Source organism: Helianthus annuus, chromosome 4, assembly GCF_002127325.2.
Source record: "Helianthus annuus cultivar XRQ/B chromosome 4, HanXRQr2.0-SUNRISE, whole genome shotgun sequence".
NCBI classification, from domain to species: Eukaryota; Viridiplantae; Streptophyta; class Magnoliopsida; order Asterales; family Asteraceae; genus Helianthus; species Helianthus annuus.
Genome location: NC_035436.2, coordinates 187,340,969 through 187,357,573, shown reverse-complemented (window position 1 = coordinate 187,357,573; position 16,605 = coordinate 187,340,969). Strand labels below are relative to the sequence as shown.

The following is a 16,605-nucleotide window of genomic DNA, read 5'->3' as shown; positions in this document are numbered from 1 at the left end:
ATTATGAAAACTATTCACATTTATGTGTCTAGGGGAAACTCCAGAATTACTTGTGTTCGGTTTGAGGAAAAGCGTAGTCTAAAAATAAGTTTGTGTAATAATAGAGCCAAAACCCGAATATTACTTATCAAGCTCGAGGTGGCTTGCAAGCCTGCTCATTTTTAAAGAAACATAATCTATTTGAATTTATACAACACGTACATAAAAATAAGCACGTAAAAAATATTATAAAGTTTTTAAAAAACTAAGAATTGTATTTGCTAATGCTAAATATTGAAGAGTAAAGGTTAAAAAAATACTAAGAAAAAAAAGTGGCCCACTTAAAGTTTGTGTACATGTATTGTAAGTATAAACAATTTTAGAATAATTTATATTTCTTGTTATTCAAAACATATTATGTTAAATGACAAATTTTTTATATTTTTTAACAGTTTAAATTACACTAAAGTCGTACTTGACGAGGTTCGAACCATTGATTTAAAAAAGGACAACACCTTAACTCCAATAAGAAAGCAAAACCTTAAATCGTGGCTTTGCCAATTGGACCAACTCAACACTCTCAGTGGATTATTTCATGATTACATGTTAAATTTGATTACCAAAATTATTTATCAAAGAGTTAGTTGTCGTTTCCGTTCCTATAGTTTGTCTAATTATGTCAGTTCAGACTAAATTTTAAATTTGTACAATTTTCGTCCATGACATTCTTGAAACAGGATAGTTCTGTAAAAAAAACATGAGTTAACTATCATTTTCGTCCCTGTGGTTTGTCTAATTATTCGATTCAACCTTACTTTTTTGGATGTAACTGGCATGTTTCAAGAATGTTAAGGACGAAAATGGTACAAATTTAAAATTTGGTCTGAACTGTTATAATTGGACAAACCATATGGATGAAAATGTCAGTTAACTCTTTATCAAATAATATATTTGAAAAAAGAATCAAGTTAAATGTCTACACATGGCATGATACTACTATACCTTTAAATTATGGGGAGACCATACACATTTAAATTGATTTTTCAGCAGCGGGGTGAGGTGTTAGGTGGTGGTGAAAGGTGGAGGTGGTGAAGATTGAGGAAGATAAAGAAGGTGAGGTGGATGGTGTATCTCACATAAATTTTTAAATATTAATTAAATTTCTTTTAACTTTTTAGTTATTTATTTAATAGTAAGGGTATTTAGGTCATTTCACACCCACTTAACAATGAAAAATAACTAAGTTGGGGATAAAGAACATAATGTGTAAGGGTTTGCAAATATCGAGTATGTTTTTTATATTTTTTTAAAAATAAAGGACACACTTTGCAATTTAGTGTCAACATACATGACTATTTTTGTAATTTACTCTTTATTTTAAATTTGATGTAAATATTTCTTTCAACACTGCTCAATAATATAATTTATTATGAGAACACCCATGTAATATAGAGACTTAAATTAGTTAAACAAATAAAAAAACCAAAATTACCAAACCTCTTCGTCAATCGTGAATCGTCTCAAATTAATTGCCACTAATACTTTTTAAATTTAATCGTTAATTAGGTTAATTATTTTAGTGGATTAATTGGGCTTAGATGGGCCCATACCATAGGATGTAATATGATCATATCTCCCATCATCTATTACATATATATCCCTTTCCAAAACATAACCCTATATATACACGTTTCCAAAACAAAACCTTATAGTTGAATATCACAAGAAGAATGTCGTCCGAATCTGATATCTTTAAGCTTTTTCGGTCGATGACATTGGACGATGCATCACCATCAATGAAACTGCATAAGGAGGATACATCATCATCATCATCATCATCGAAGAATAAGAAAAAGAAAGAAGAGGTGTTGCACCTTGGTGTCAAGAAGAAATCGAAAAAGAAGAATGTGGGGGCGGTGGAAGAGCGGGGGAGGGTGCGTACTGTGAACAAGTGGAACGAGAAAAATGCGGTTGGAAATTGGAGGTTGTATTACGGCGTCAAGAACTCAGTGTTGAGGCGGGTGTTTATCGCTGAAATAACACATCCGGATGGTCATTTGGTATGCCTCGGGACTTTTAAGTCACCCAAGCGAGCAGCTATGGCTTACGATAAAGCGGCTCTCAACATTTACGGGCCGAAAGCTGCCCTTAATTTCCCCCACCTGCTCAAGAGGCCTCCACCTCCACCTCCGCCTCCGCCTCATAACAGTTGATTAGGGTTTTGCATAATACTTTCTTGAATATTTTCGGTGTTTTTTTTTTTTTTTCTGAATTTCTATTTGGCAATTGGAGGAGAATATTTTGTTTCCAAATTCAGTTACTTCAAAAAAGATAAAAAAATCTGAAAATATATGCTAACTTGTTCCACAAGTTTCATCCTCCCATATAACATTTCCAAATTCAATTACTTCAAAAAAGAAAAAAATTGTAACAAAAATATATGCTAACTTGTTCCACAAGTTTCATCCTCCCATATAACATGACTTATGTTAGAGGTGTACAAATCACTTTTTTTCAAAAACCGGTTTCGATTATTAACCGGTTTCGTTTTTTTCACCTAAAATAAAAACCGGTTTTTTTTATAACCGGTTCCGGTTACTAACCGGTTTTTGAGGTCCAAAACAATAACCGGTTGGGACCGGTTTTTAACCGGTTTTTCCCAAAAAAACGGTTTTTTTCCCCGGTTTTTTAATAACCGGTTCGGTTAATAACCGGTTTTTGAAGTCAAGAATAGTAACCGGTATAAAAACCGGCGGTTAAAAAAACCGGTTAAAAAATCAGTTTTTTTGTACACCTCTAACTTATGTATATCAAAAATAGCATTAGTTTTATGCATTCATATATTGTATAATGAACTTTTGGTAGTATTTTTCTTCTAATAAATATTTTTTGGTTTGCAAAGGTTTAATTTTTCTTGTAATATTATGGATCTTAATTTTATTCGTTTGATGTTTGCACTTATGTTTATGTGTTGCCATTCAAAATACCAAACACTACTGATACAAATTTGGGAAAAAAAACATTTAGTCATTTAAATAGAAGCAAATCAACCGTTTTGAGATTTATACAGTTTGGTTCACTATTTGAAAAATCAGGTTTACTTGGGTTAATCAATTTTGTGTTGTATGGTTTGGGGGTGAATTCGGGTCGGGTTTAATAGGTAATCGGGGTATCTGTTTGTTTATAAATGGGCTGCTGGATTAGTTTTGGGCTCCCATGAGTTGGGCTGCTGGATTAGTAGTCGGGTTTGGTTGCCAAGAGTTGTTCAAATAGGCTGCTTAGTTTAAAAAAAAAATTACGACATCAAACAAAAACTTAAGAGCATAGCTGCTAAATATCGATGTATACCCCGAGTGATTGATTGTCCCACATGTTTCACTATTTTCAGAAAGGATTGGCGGCGCAGCTTGTTGCCCGTCTACCTTCTGTTTTGATGTAACTTAACAAGTTTTCTGGACTTTATTACTTAAATTGAAATGAATTATTATTTTTTCCAAAAAAAAAAAATTACAGACTAATGACAGGTAGACGGACAACAAGCTGCATCGCTACTCCATTCTGAATAGCACATCCTACCCTGCCAAACACAAGATTCTGCCCCTTAACATGCATGATGTTACTGTTTACAAGATTTGTGATTGATTATGTCTTACGGAACATGAAACACAAGTTAGTCAAGGTATACTAATCGACGTATGTTGGAATATGAGAAGGTAAACCTATTAAAATTCGAAGCTATTTTCTAAACCCTTAATTGGGTTAATTGGGTCAACCTGATTCTTCCATACATCCACCAAAATACCGAACCAAACAGTAAAGATCGGGTTTATTCCTTGTTCGGTATACAAAAAAAAAAAAAAAAAAAACAATCAATCAATACTGAATTTGATCCTCATTATCATTAGGTAGTCAAAGTAAAGATGAGCATTTGGTACTGGGTACCGATACTGAATTTCCCGTACCAAATTGTTTCAGTACTGGTATTGGTACCCACTTTTTGGCATTTTTGGTACCGGTTCGGTATAGTACCGGTAAAATACCGAATTTTACCTTCAAATATCGTACAGGTACCTAGTTTTGACGAATTCCGGTACCGATACCACGCTCATCCTTAATCAAAGCGAGTAAACATGACAAGTACGTGGAGACCAAAAAATATTTTATTTTGAAACCAACTCGGTTTTAAATATAATTGATATCGGAATATTCATAAAATCAATTTATTTAACTATCATTGTGTATGTAGATTTTCTTTTTAAAGTTAGCCAATTGATATCGGAATATTGATAAAATCAATTTATTTAACTATCATTGTGTATATAGATTTCTTTTTAAAGTTAACCAACAAGAGCTACGAGAGAAAAATCAATTTTGCTAAACGAACATTATAAAAAGAAATAACAATAACATGTTTCTTGATTCTCCATGAAAGCGTTCAAGCCATCGGGACCGTGGCATTCTTTCAATGACAGATTTAAAAAATATTTTCATGGTGTTTAACCAAATTTTCAAAGAGTATAAGCGGGATTTTGCTCTATTAAATACACTATTTTTTTTTTCAAAGGGTACGCCCGCCCGCCCACCCATTCCCCTTACTAGGTCCGCCCTACATTCTATGCGGCATGGCGACAAAATGACATCCAATAATTGATTTTTCAAAACTATTAATAACTTTAAACACCATAAAGTACCATGTTGAATTGTTGATTGTGAAGTTTCCTATTACACAAAATCAAAATCATCTACTTCTTCCTGGTATTCTTTGACCGCACAATCCGTGCTTGAAAAGGCACGTCCAAACTGTAACTTCAGGAACAACTTTAGCATCATGAACAACACGGATACTACCACCGTGTTGAACTTGTTGTTTCTGTCGCCAGTGTATAACATAAGCTCTTCCAAATATTTTTTCTCCATCACTCGTAACAACATTATGCTCATACTCCCCTCGCCCACTCCAATATATATCCACTCATTTTCAAGGCCATCAATCTCATCCTATTTATTAACAATACGTCGCTAGTCATCGGCTCGCTTTCAACACGAATAGTCTTACCACCTCCCAGGCTCCCACTGACTCTTCAGTTTCACATTCTTCAACCAGATTGATAATCATACTCCCGTTTTTCAACCAATTCGCCGCTAGTCACTCGCTTACTTGCAACAACAACATGAAGACAGGGGCGCAACTCTAAAGGGAAGGGGGGACCCCCCGAACTTTTCGCTCAGTAGTGTAATATATGTGGTTTTCGTATAGAAATTTTGGGTATATACGTTTTCCATCCCCTGGTTCTATAGAAATTTTTGGGTATATACGTTTTCGAACCCCCGTCGGAAATCTCAAGCTTCGCTACTCATGAAGAAAGGACCAATCTTCAACCGATAGCTCCTTTTGAACGTGAAGAAAAGGCCAATCTTCAACAGATAGCTCCTTTTGAACGTGAAGAATAGGCCATTCTTCAAGCGATTGATCATATATTCTCAAATCAGTGGTAACAAGACGGAAGAAACGAAACTTTGTGGACCAAGAAATTTACTCAAACAAAATATTCACCAATTCGGAATTTTACATGTAAATAAAACAACTACTTTTATTTAAAGCAGGGCCGGTCCGTAAGGCTCATCAAGTATCAACCTAGGGCTAGGACCACCAAAAAACAAGGGCTTCCAATTTTATTTCCTTTCATATATTAGACTTGTTTTTTTGCCATTTAAACAACGTTTCTAGGCCCAAGATTTAGGATTTACACTAGGAGTCTGCATTGTCCACGCACACAACACATCAACCCTCGTTACTTGCGGCGTCTTTTGAGTAACCAATGTGAAACTGATTGCGGATTGAGCGAAATTAGGGCCAAGATTAGGAAAAGACATCGCTATGGTTATTCAATGTCTCAAATCTCAATCTCAATTCCTTTATACTAATTCGATAACTGACTTTGTAGTTCGCTTAGGGCCTCCAAAAATGTTGGAACAACCCTGATTTAAAGTATAGATAACCCAAACATAGTAGGACTTAACATACTAAACCATGCAAACTATTAAAAATAGTTAATTAAAAATACTTTCAAACTAATCTAAACTTAGTAGATAATTCATGAAATTCAAATAATTAATTAATTACTGATTTCATTAATATTATAAGACTTTATATTACTTTTATTTTCCTTTAATTTAAGTAAGTTTTAATAAAAAAATGAATTAAACCATCTGGAATCGAGTTAAACGAAAAAATGATCAGTAACAAAAATTAGTGAAATCAGTTAAACTTCAATGAACTTATTTATTATTTGGGGAAATGGACTGTATCACCTTCAACTAAGTAAAATTGGTCAATACCACGCCCAACTTTCAAGTTGGCTCCCACCACCCTCAACTGGACAGTTTGGTGTACATGTCACCCCGACGTTAACCAAACACTAACTCTGTTTGTTTTTTAATCCTACGTGTCCTTGTAATCCTACATGGCCAACCCTCTTATCCAAAGTGGCATGCTTACATGGCATGCTTACATGTCTTTTTAATCTGATTTAATTTAAAAGGGGAAATGGATTATATAAATACCCTAAAATCAGATGCATTTCATCTCAAACCCCAACTCCGGTACCATAAATTCAGATGCATTTCATCTCAAACCCCAACTCCGGCGATCGAGAGGCCATGGTTTATAATGGCGATCACCTCCACCAACCACCATCACCTCCGCCAACATAGATCAAAGCACAAATCGCACCGGCAATGATAAAAACAACCAGTTTCCAAAATCAACAACAAACACAACCCAAAATCAAGTTTCAAACCCAGCCGTCACCGCCTCCTTTCAGTCGTCATCCCTGTCACTAGCCATGCTCTGTTCTCGTTCGATGATAAAGAAGAACTCATCCCGTCGAAGCACAATCTCTGTCACTAGCCTCCTTTCAGTCGTCGTCCCTGTCACTAGCCGCCGTCGTCCCGTCACTCGTCCCGTCGAAGCACAATCTCACCGGCGTTGTTTTTATCCTCCACACACAAAAATTACGGTACTACCACCATAGACCATAGTCAAGTAAGCCTTTAGGTCCCTCAATTCAAAACCGTAGTTGCCGCCAAACGTGTTGGCTCGTTGGTGCCAGATCTAAACCAAATCTTCATCTGCTATTCTTCCATTTGCACCTCTAATCCAAGAACATCTGCTATTCTTCCATCTGCATCTGAATCTAACTTTTAGCTTGAAGGAGAAACAATCTGGAATTAAGGTAAAATTCTGCAAAATCCTCTTCAGAAGTTTCAATCTAGTGCTTATTTTATAAGAGATTTAATGGTAGAGATTTAGTTGTGGGTTGGAGAGTGGTGGCCGCAGGTGGTTGTTGGTGGTGGCTGGAGAGGTAGGGAGAACAAGAGTTAGAGAGATAGAGGTTTTTTCTTTATATATAAAAAATATACACGCTATTATATATATGTATATTAATTATAATTAAAAAAGCCACTTCACATTGCCACATCAGATAAAAAGCCATGTCAGCAAAGAAAAACTAACTGAGTTATTGTTTGGTTAACGCCAGGGTGACATGTACACCAAACTGTCCAGTTGGGGGTGGTGGGAGCCAACTTGAAAGTTGGACGTGGTATTGGCCAATTTTGCTTAGTTGAGGATGATACAGTCCATTTTCCCTTATTATTTTGATCCATCATCATTATTATTAAATTAAAATCTAATATAAGTTAACTAATTTTGAATTGAAAAGAAAAAAAAGACTACTTCAAATCTCTTAATCCGGCTAGTCAAAACGTTTTGACTAGTCGGCAAACGCAACCAACCGAACTGATAACCATTTTCAATATCTGTCGTTAGTGATTTAGTCTTCAATCGAATCAAGCTGTAAACACATTACTCTAATCGAAAAAAATCTTTAAACTAACTTTGAATACTTCAAATCTCTTAAATTCTTAAAACTAACTTTGAATACTTCAAATCTTTTAACATGTCTAGTCAAAACGTTTTGGCTAGTCGGCAAACCCAACAGTGGCGGACCCAGAAATTTTTCCATGGGGGTGCGGAACATTTTTAAAAATTTTAGGCCTCTAGGTATATAAGTAAAAAATCGGTTCGTATCGGGTCGGGTCGGGTCATGTAAAATAAACGAACATCAAACTGAATTTATATAATCATCAAAAACATGCTAAACCTTGTTACAAACATAATTAAAACGTCGACGCCCTACGGGTTTTCATTTTTTGAAATCTATCCAAAATATCATCATAAACTAATTTCTTAAGCAATTCTTTCTTTATATAACATAAGTTCATCGCTCCATAACATAATGTTTCAATTTTAACTTTCAACTATTCAAGCCCTAGAAATCATAACGTATGTTGTAATCACCCTAAAAATATATAAACAACATAATCAACCTAAAAATATATAAACAACATAATCACCCTAAAATCATCTAAACAACCATAAACAGCGTCAAAACACATAATATTTCAAACCTATTTAACAACTTTATTACCCTTTTTTCTCCTATAATATCAACCAAAATCATCAAAATAACAAAGAAACTTACCCGTGTTCGGATTCCGGTTAGTTTTGGTGTCAAACGACGGTGGTATGGTGGCTGACTACGGTGGTTGCCGGCTGCTGGGCTATTGTCGCTAGGTGATGTTGTTCGTTGGCAGTGCAGGGACGCAAGAGAGAGAGAGAGAGAGAGAGAATTTCTAAAGGTTTTGGGCTTTAATTATTTTATTATAGTTTGAAATATTGTTGGGTTTGGTTAATGGGCTAAGACTTAGTGGGCTAGCTAGTTAGAAATTATAAGTGGGTAAAGGTATGGGTATTTGGGTTTAAAATATAAATTGATAACACTTTTTACCTAAGGGGTGCGGACGAAAAATTTCAAGGGGTGCGGACGAAAAATTCCAAGGGGTGCGGACGGGATTTTCGACGGAATTTAGCACTAATTTTTTTTCTCCCGGGGGTGCGCCCGCCCACCTTGGGTTGACTTTAAGTCCGCCCTTGAAACCCAACCAACCTAATGATTTGCCATTTTTAAAATCTATCGTTAGTGATTTAGTCTTTGATTGTATCAAACCGTAAACACAATACTCTATTCGAAGCTCCTTAAAAACAAAATCTGACTACTTCAAATCTCTTAATCCGTCTAGTCAAAACATTTTGACTAGTCGGCAAACCAACCTAACCGATTTGATTTGCATTTTCAAAAGCTATAGTTAGTGATTAAGTCTTCGATCGAATCAAACCGTAAACTGATTGCTCTAATCAGTCAATCATCGGAGTTGGCCTTAATTTTCAAAACCATGTCTGCTGTTGATTAGACCTCAGACCAACCCAACAAATCGTGGGACAATAGGTAAATGGTTTCAAACTCTCAATTCACTTCATCCCAATTTCAATAAAGAGGAACCCCATCAATATATATATTGGCACCCCTAAATATATAAAAAAAAATATATGTCATATTGATCCAACCATTTGTTTATTTAGGCTATGGGGTATGGGGTTTGGGTTGGGGCGTGGGTTGGCTGAAAACGCCCAAGCCACCACCCCGTAGGCTTGGGTTGGGGCGTGGGTTTGGGCGTGACCCTTGGGGCTTGGGTTTGAAGCCGGACGTGGAGCGGGCTAGCAAGGTGACATGGCGGGCTCTCAATGGCCAAACCAAACTAGCCATTTCACATGCCCCCATGTGTCAACTCATGCCCCCAATCCAAGCCCCCAACCCAAGCCCCACCATACCCCATGAGCATGAGTTTGTTTTCCACATGTTAACTCATGCCCCCAAACTCACACCCACCATACCCATGTTCTTAGTCAACATGATTGATCTGTGGATAATAAATACCTACCACAAAGTGGAGCTTTCTATGAAACGACCAAAATCTTTGCTATGTTACAAAAACTGACACGTGTTGACTAATTGTCATATATTTATATGTGTATATATTTATGTATATGTCATCTGGTTGGTGTACAAAATGGATTTAAAAATGAAAATCTAGGAAGTAATGAGAAGATGAGACATGAATACTTAAGAGTTATATGGATGAGGGTATTTCTGTCTGTATATGAACGCATGTTTCTGACACCCATAACATCATATAAAATGAGATAACAAAGTTACAATACCCTATTTTTCGTAATAAAACTAAGTTTAAATTTGGACACAAAACAACACCTTATAAAATAATATAACAACATAGTTATTCATGCTGTCTGTTATACTTTAAAATATCAATATCAATATCAATACTAGAAAGATGATTACAAAATACGATTGGAAATATAGACATTGTCAGGGTGTGCATGGTTTCAGCCGGTACGGTTATTATCCCTCAACCGAAGTCATTGATTAGCCTATTTTATTAATCAATTGGTTTCAGGTTAACCAGTTCGGTTTATTCGGTTATATTAGCGTACAAAAAGTTATGGCGTTTCAAAAATTGTAGGGTAATTTGTTTTTTATTAGAGAGATTAAAGTGTAATTAGTGTTTGAAATACTAATTTACCCTTATTTTTAATGTTGTACCTTATAAACTTTTAACTTATTTTTAAAGGGTGTGGGGGTTATAGTTGGGACATGATTCGTCACATTGGAACATGAATGGAAGGCTACACCACCCCCATGCATGATCCACCATGGTTTGCATGGATTAAACCATGGCAACAATGGTCCTCCTTTCCATTTTTCAAGAAATCATTTCTTTTTTTCTTTAGACTAAGATAAATTAAAATAAATGAGGGGATAGTGATTTGAGTCATGATCACACCCTTAGGGTAGTGGCTTTGGATGGTGGATTAGAGATGGGTAAAATAACACTGACATAAAGAATCATGGTGGTCATGAGTGTTATAGCCACACCTTATTTTAATGAAAAAAAATCAAACACAAGAGGCAAATTATACACTTTAGTGCTTTACCATTTCCAGCCTGTAGTCTTGTACTACCATTAAATGTTAACCATTAAAGTAATTCACTAATTTGATCAACGAACCATATATAAAACTTGAGTTAACTTTCATTTTGCTTCTTGTGGTTTTGTTATTTTAACGGTTTTGATTCAGTAGTTTAAAAATAGCCATTTTTCTCCCTGATCTTTCGAGTTTGTTGCCAGTTTGCTCCATGGCTCTAAATCAGATAAAACGTTCAATTAAAAGTAGGGGTATTTCGGTAGTTTAATCCTTGGCTCTAACTCAATTAAAACGTTTAGTTAAAAGTCGCGTTAGTCGTGGTCGGTAGGTGGTAGTTGCAGGTGGTGGTGGCCGGTAGAAAGAGCGGTTGAAAAGATGGGGGATCAGAAAAGAATTACTTATATACATGTAAATAAACATGTTATAGGTTTATTTAGACGAAAAGACTTACATGCCCTTACTTTTATCTATAAAATTACCAAAATACCGTTCTAGTTAATGGATTTTTTGGATGAAGTTAGAGGCGGCGGTGAGTAAAATGACGATAAGTTAGAAAAACTAGGGAAGAAAATGATTATTTTAAACTATTAAGACAAAACCGTTAAAATGAACAAATCACATAAAGCAAAATGAAAGTTAACTCATAAAACTTTCTTTCTTTGTTTAATGATATTTTGCACCCAAATATGCCGTGACAAGCAAATCACACCGGACCAAGAGGGTTGAAAAATGAAAATAGATGGTGTAATCTGATATGGGACCCATTTGATTTCACTGTGATTTACATACACAAGGACATTTTACTTCCCTTTCTCACACACCATATTTACGCGTGCACTTCAGTAATGGCAAAAGGATTTGGTCAAAACTCAAAAATCTTTATGCTCTATCCACACGAGAAATCACTAAGGGTGAAGGGGGTGCACACCTAATAGGTGAGTGCACTCTCTTACGCCAAACCAATCCCCGTGTGCCACGTCAACTCCCCTCTTAAACTCCCCTAACACCCCCATTTGATGGCGCCACTCCCCTCTTAACTCCCCTTATTTTTTTATTCAAAAAAAAAAAAAAAAAAAAAAACAAGAAAAGCTTTGATTGGATGAATCCTCGGCTGGCCCCACACATTTCCCTCTCCTCCATCGGTGAACCCACGCCCAAGTTCAACCCCGAATCGGGACCCCGCTTTGATGGCGGCGGTGTTCCCGATCGGGGAAACCCCTCACCGAAGCCACCCACCGAAGACGCCCCGGACACCCTAAGTGTAACACAACACCATAATATTTTTAATACGGTTACTTGTTTTTCTGCGTAACATATGTATGTGATGTTTAAATGACACCGATTTAGGTGATATTTAAAAAGAAAAAAAAAGTAAGAAAATCATTATAGGTTTACGCCTAAGAAATGAACCCGAGATTTAAGGTGTCGAATATAAAAGAAAGGAATTCATAGATAGTGATTTGGGGATTTGGGTCTTGGGAGGGTGTTTATTTGAAATAAATAAATAAATAAGGGGAAAGGTGGGTGTCCGTGTCATTGTAGTCCACACACCATTATGCCGAATCCCCCACCACACTTGCTTTTGTCGGCTTCTCACTTCTCTCTCTCAACTTGATTTCTTATTAGATTCTCTTTAAAAAAATGACAAAAAAACATTCACACAAAATGTTTTTACTTTTATTTTATAGGAAAAAAAAGATAAATCTATATTTTTATATAATTTATCTGGTTACTTGACATGGGTCGTATCCTCGTACTTGTGACCTAGCGGTAGGAGATTTGGGTTATTCAATGGAGACTACAGTTTAATTCTCGCTTGTGTTATATTGGGGTGAATATTAGGCAATGATGATGACAAACCCATCGGGGGGGTTCAATCCTGAGCCGCACCCCGGTTTTCATCCGGCTGTTACTTCAGCGAGACATCTTGTGTGGAGGCAGTACGGTTTTCGGGGGAACGCCGTAATCAAGTCTGACCAACCAAGCATGGATCTAATTAAGACAACATAGTCTGGGCAGATCTTGGCTATGACCGTCATTTAGATGGTATGACATTAGGTCACTACAAAAGAAAGTCACCATTCAAAAAAAAATTACATGGGTCGTCGTTAGATCATATTTCTGGTCATTCCTTATATAATTTATCAAGTCACTTGACATGGGTAGTTGTTAGATTATATTTCTGGTCATTCCCTTAGTATTAGATAATGAAAAAGTTCTTTACAAAACTAATTAATGAATTCTTTAAAAGACCTCAAAAAATTTGAAAACGCCTCATGTAGAGGGAAAACTTATTTTATTACGCTATTTTTTTTATATTAACACCATATGCTATTTTTTTTTATTATATTTACACGTTAAAATTGTAACAGACAGTTTTACATCTATATATATTTTATATGGCTAGGATTATATTAAAAACGCTAAATATTGTGAGAAGTTCTAAAAAATCAAGCAAAATCAAATACCTTTTCTACACTGTCATTATTATTAGTTTATTACTAAAATGCAACATTAAAAGAAGAATTTACTCACCAATTAATTCATCCAACATCTTCAAATTACTCTTAACAAACCATTTACACGTGTGTAAATGGTAAAAACTTATGTATGTATAAATGGTAAACTTACGCATATGTAAAAAAAGCTATTTTCGTACGCATTTAAATTTAAATGCGCAAATATCTTTTTGATGTTGTAATACTAATAACAATGGTAAGAGTAAAAAAGAAAATTTGAATTTTAATGGTTTTTGATCGAGTCTTATGGTTCTCACAAAATATATATGTTTTATTTTTAACTTTACCCTATTTTATATATGATCACAAAGTTTTTGTTGTATATAAGTATATAACACTGGAAAATTTTACTATATGTGAAATATTTGTCGAATCGCTGAATTTTTTTCATACATCTACTTTAGTTTCATGTAAATTTTAAGACATTATGTTACCACGTGAAATTTGTCCACGCATATGATTATAGTGATATAATTTGATTATACATAAATAACAACATTTAACTGTAGATAATCATTTCAAAATTTTCTGTGAGTCTTAATTAGAAAGCTAGAAAACCTATTTGGAAAATATGGGAAGAGCAATGTCATCAACCATTTTCCTCCACTCCATTAGAGGTCAAAGATGATAGCTGAAAATTGAAAATTCTACCTCCACTAACAAATATAAACAAAGTACCCACCAACAAAAAGCAGCATTAGAATAGTTTGATTTCACAATAGTAAGTCAAAAAGAAAATCCCATGTTTCTGTCACCACTCATTATACAAATCTTACTCACCAAATAAAGCCAAAACACAAGAATTTCCCATAACATTCTCTCCTTCAATTCTCTAAATCACACACATTATTCAAACTCTCTTTTGGAACCCCTTCAACTCATGGATGCTGCTCAATGGCCAAAGGTAAGTTTTGTTTTAATCTTTTACAATAAGTATTTAACTTGTTTGTCTACCTAGGTTTGGTATGAAATAGTTTTGTTAACCGATGATGTTTGGTTCGGTTCGGTTCGGTTCTTTTCTAGCAAAAGCAAGTTACTTTCTTTTTCGCCTTTTTCGGGATCATTTAAAGACAGAAAGAAAGAAAGTCATTCATTGTTTGTTTGTTTGTTTGTTGTTGATATTTTAGGATGTTATGAATGATAACCAAGTGCAAGAAAAGAAGGTAAAGCCACAACATGAACAACCACTAAAGTGTCCAAGATGCAATTCAACCAACACCAAGTTTTGTTACTACAACAATTATAGCTTAACTCAACCAAGATACTTTTGCAAGGCTTGTAAGAGGTATTGGACTAAAGGTGGGTCGCTCCGAAGTGTTCCTGTGGGTGGCGGCTCAAGAAAGAACAAGCGGCCGATATCATCTTCAACACCATCCATCTCAAAACCAATTGATCTCCCACAATTCTCTTCTCAAAGTTTCACCACCCTTGAAGCTCAAGATCTTAACTTAAGTTCTCAACAAGAATACCATCATGGGGGGTTCTCTCAGTTTCTAAAGCTACCCAAGATTGAGAATAGAAATGTCAACTTTTTATCTTCTTCTTTGACTTCTGAATCAAATGCAATGTTCAATGAAACAAGGTTCAATCTACAAGATTTCAAGCCAACAATGGGTTTCCCTTTTCAAGGGAATGGAATCAAGTATGGAGGAGGCTTTCAGGGGAATCAAGAAGATAATGAGGGAATCATGTTCCCTTTTGGAGTGTTGAATCAACAACATTCATCAAGGGAGAATGGCCAAAGCATGGGAAATGGGAATTCAAATGGATATTGGAATGGAACTTTAGGTGGGGGGTCATCAACATTATATAACTAAGGCTTGAGTTAAGTTGTATTGTAGTTTTGTGATATAATCTCATGTTGGATTCCTTTAAATGTTGTACTTAGGATTAGAGGATGAATGATCACATAACTGGAGTTTCAGGGGTATAAGCAATCTTTTAAGACAGTCAAACTACTTAATTTGTTTCTACATCATTGTTTGGGCCATGTTAGTTTGTTCTTTATGTTTTATTTGTCATTTCTGTTGGTTTTATGTAATTGAATATATTAGCAATTTGCTCCTTATTGTAATTTTATTAAGGTTTATGATGATGACATATAACCCAATAAACGATCTCAAACGCGGAGGGTTGTGAGAGTGAAAGACATGAGAAAAACGGCAATAAATCTCAACTTGAACTTGAATTTGAATTTACACTGATATTCGTTTAATAAGCAAAGTGTGAGTTGTGGTCAATTCATGTGATCTATGAATTGGTTACATTTAATTTAAGGGTTATTGTATTTAATGTATTAGTTGTTGGTTTGATGACAATTGTTAGAGCACCACGAATGCATTAGGGTGTAGGGAGTGGTTCCGTTTCCTCTAAATTTTCATGTGAGTCACATTATCTTTTACCCGTTTTCCTAAAATTCCTCAAAACAAAAGTGTTTTAATTTAAGTTAAACTTAAGAAAATAAACCAATTGAGTTGTGGTCCATTGGCAAAGGTAAAGCTTTTAAATACCTTGGGAGGTAGAGGTCTTGGGTTCAAGTCTCACAGACGACAGGAATAAAAGAAATTTGCTCTTAAAATAAAAACTTAAGAAAATTAACATATCTATAAAAAGTTTTTAACATATTAAAAAAGCTTTAATATAGCTAAAAATATATTTAAAATATTAATTATTTTGATTTGAAATGGCTTGAGGTCTTCTCCGAGAGTCGATGAGAGCTCCCCATTTTTCAGTGATTTTTTTTCCCACCCTGGGTCATGGGTCACCAAGCCCTCTCGGCTCCCACTCCATTCACCCTTAGGGAAGGATGAGGGCAGCACTTAAAGGATGCATGATCTCTTCTCTCTCCTCCGCCCTCTAATTCTTACCGATCCTTCATTGAATATATTTCTCACTCTCGTCTGTCTGTTCCAGATAGATATCCTTAAGCTCATGGTAGATACCTCATTGGTGATCTTACAATTTTCTATAAAAAAGAAATTCTATAACCATGGAAATACATTCAATAATATCATATTTTCTTTCAAAAGTCAAAACAATTTTTTATCCCTTTTGAGTTTTACCTAAACTTTTTTTAATATTCCCCATTGTTGATCTTACAATTTCAATAAAACCAACTTACTACAATTGTAAAAAGACATTCAATACAATGGTGGACCCAGGAATTTTTCCATGGAGGTGCACAACATTTTTAAAAATTTT

At 35.1% G+C, this 16,605-nt stretch overlaps 1 protein-coding gene across 1 annotated transcript; it reads left to right on the top strand.

Annotated features, from left to right (window-relative positions):
* The first annotated feature begins 14,124 nt into the window (after positions 1–14,124).
* LOC110937559 (dof zinc finger protein DOF2.5) lies at positions 14,125–15,470 on the top strand. The gene is made up of 2 exons (XM_022179995.2): positions 14,125–14,308; positions 14,532–15,470. Exons 1-2 carry the CDS (start codon positions 14,285–14,287, stop codon positions 15,219–15,221), a joined length of 714 nt encoding a protein of 237 aa, XP_022035687.1. The 5' UTR covers positions 14,125–14,284; the 3' UTR covers positions 15,222–15,470.
* Positions 15,471–16,605: the final 1,135 nt, after the last annotated feature.

Bases quoted from the DNA above. Each gene is read 5' to 3' on its own strand.
- LOC110937559 (XM_022179995.2), top strand. From the start codon at position 14,285: ATGGATGCTGCTCAATGGCCAAAG. The intron at 14,309-14,531 runs GTAAGTTTTGTT...TTGATATTTTAG, and splicing joins ATGCTGCTCAATGGCCAAAG to GATGTTATGAATGATAACCA.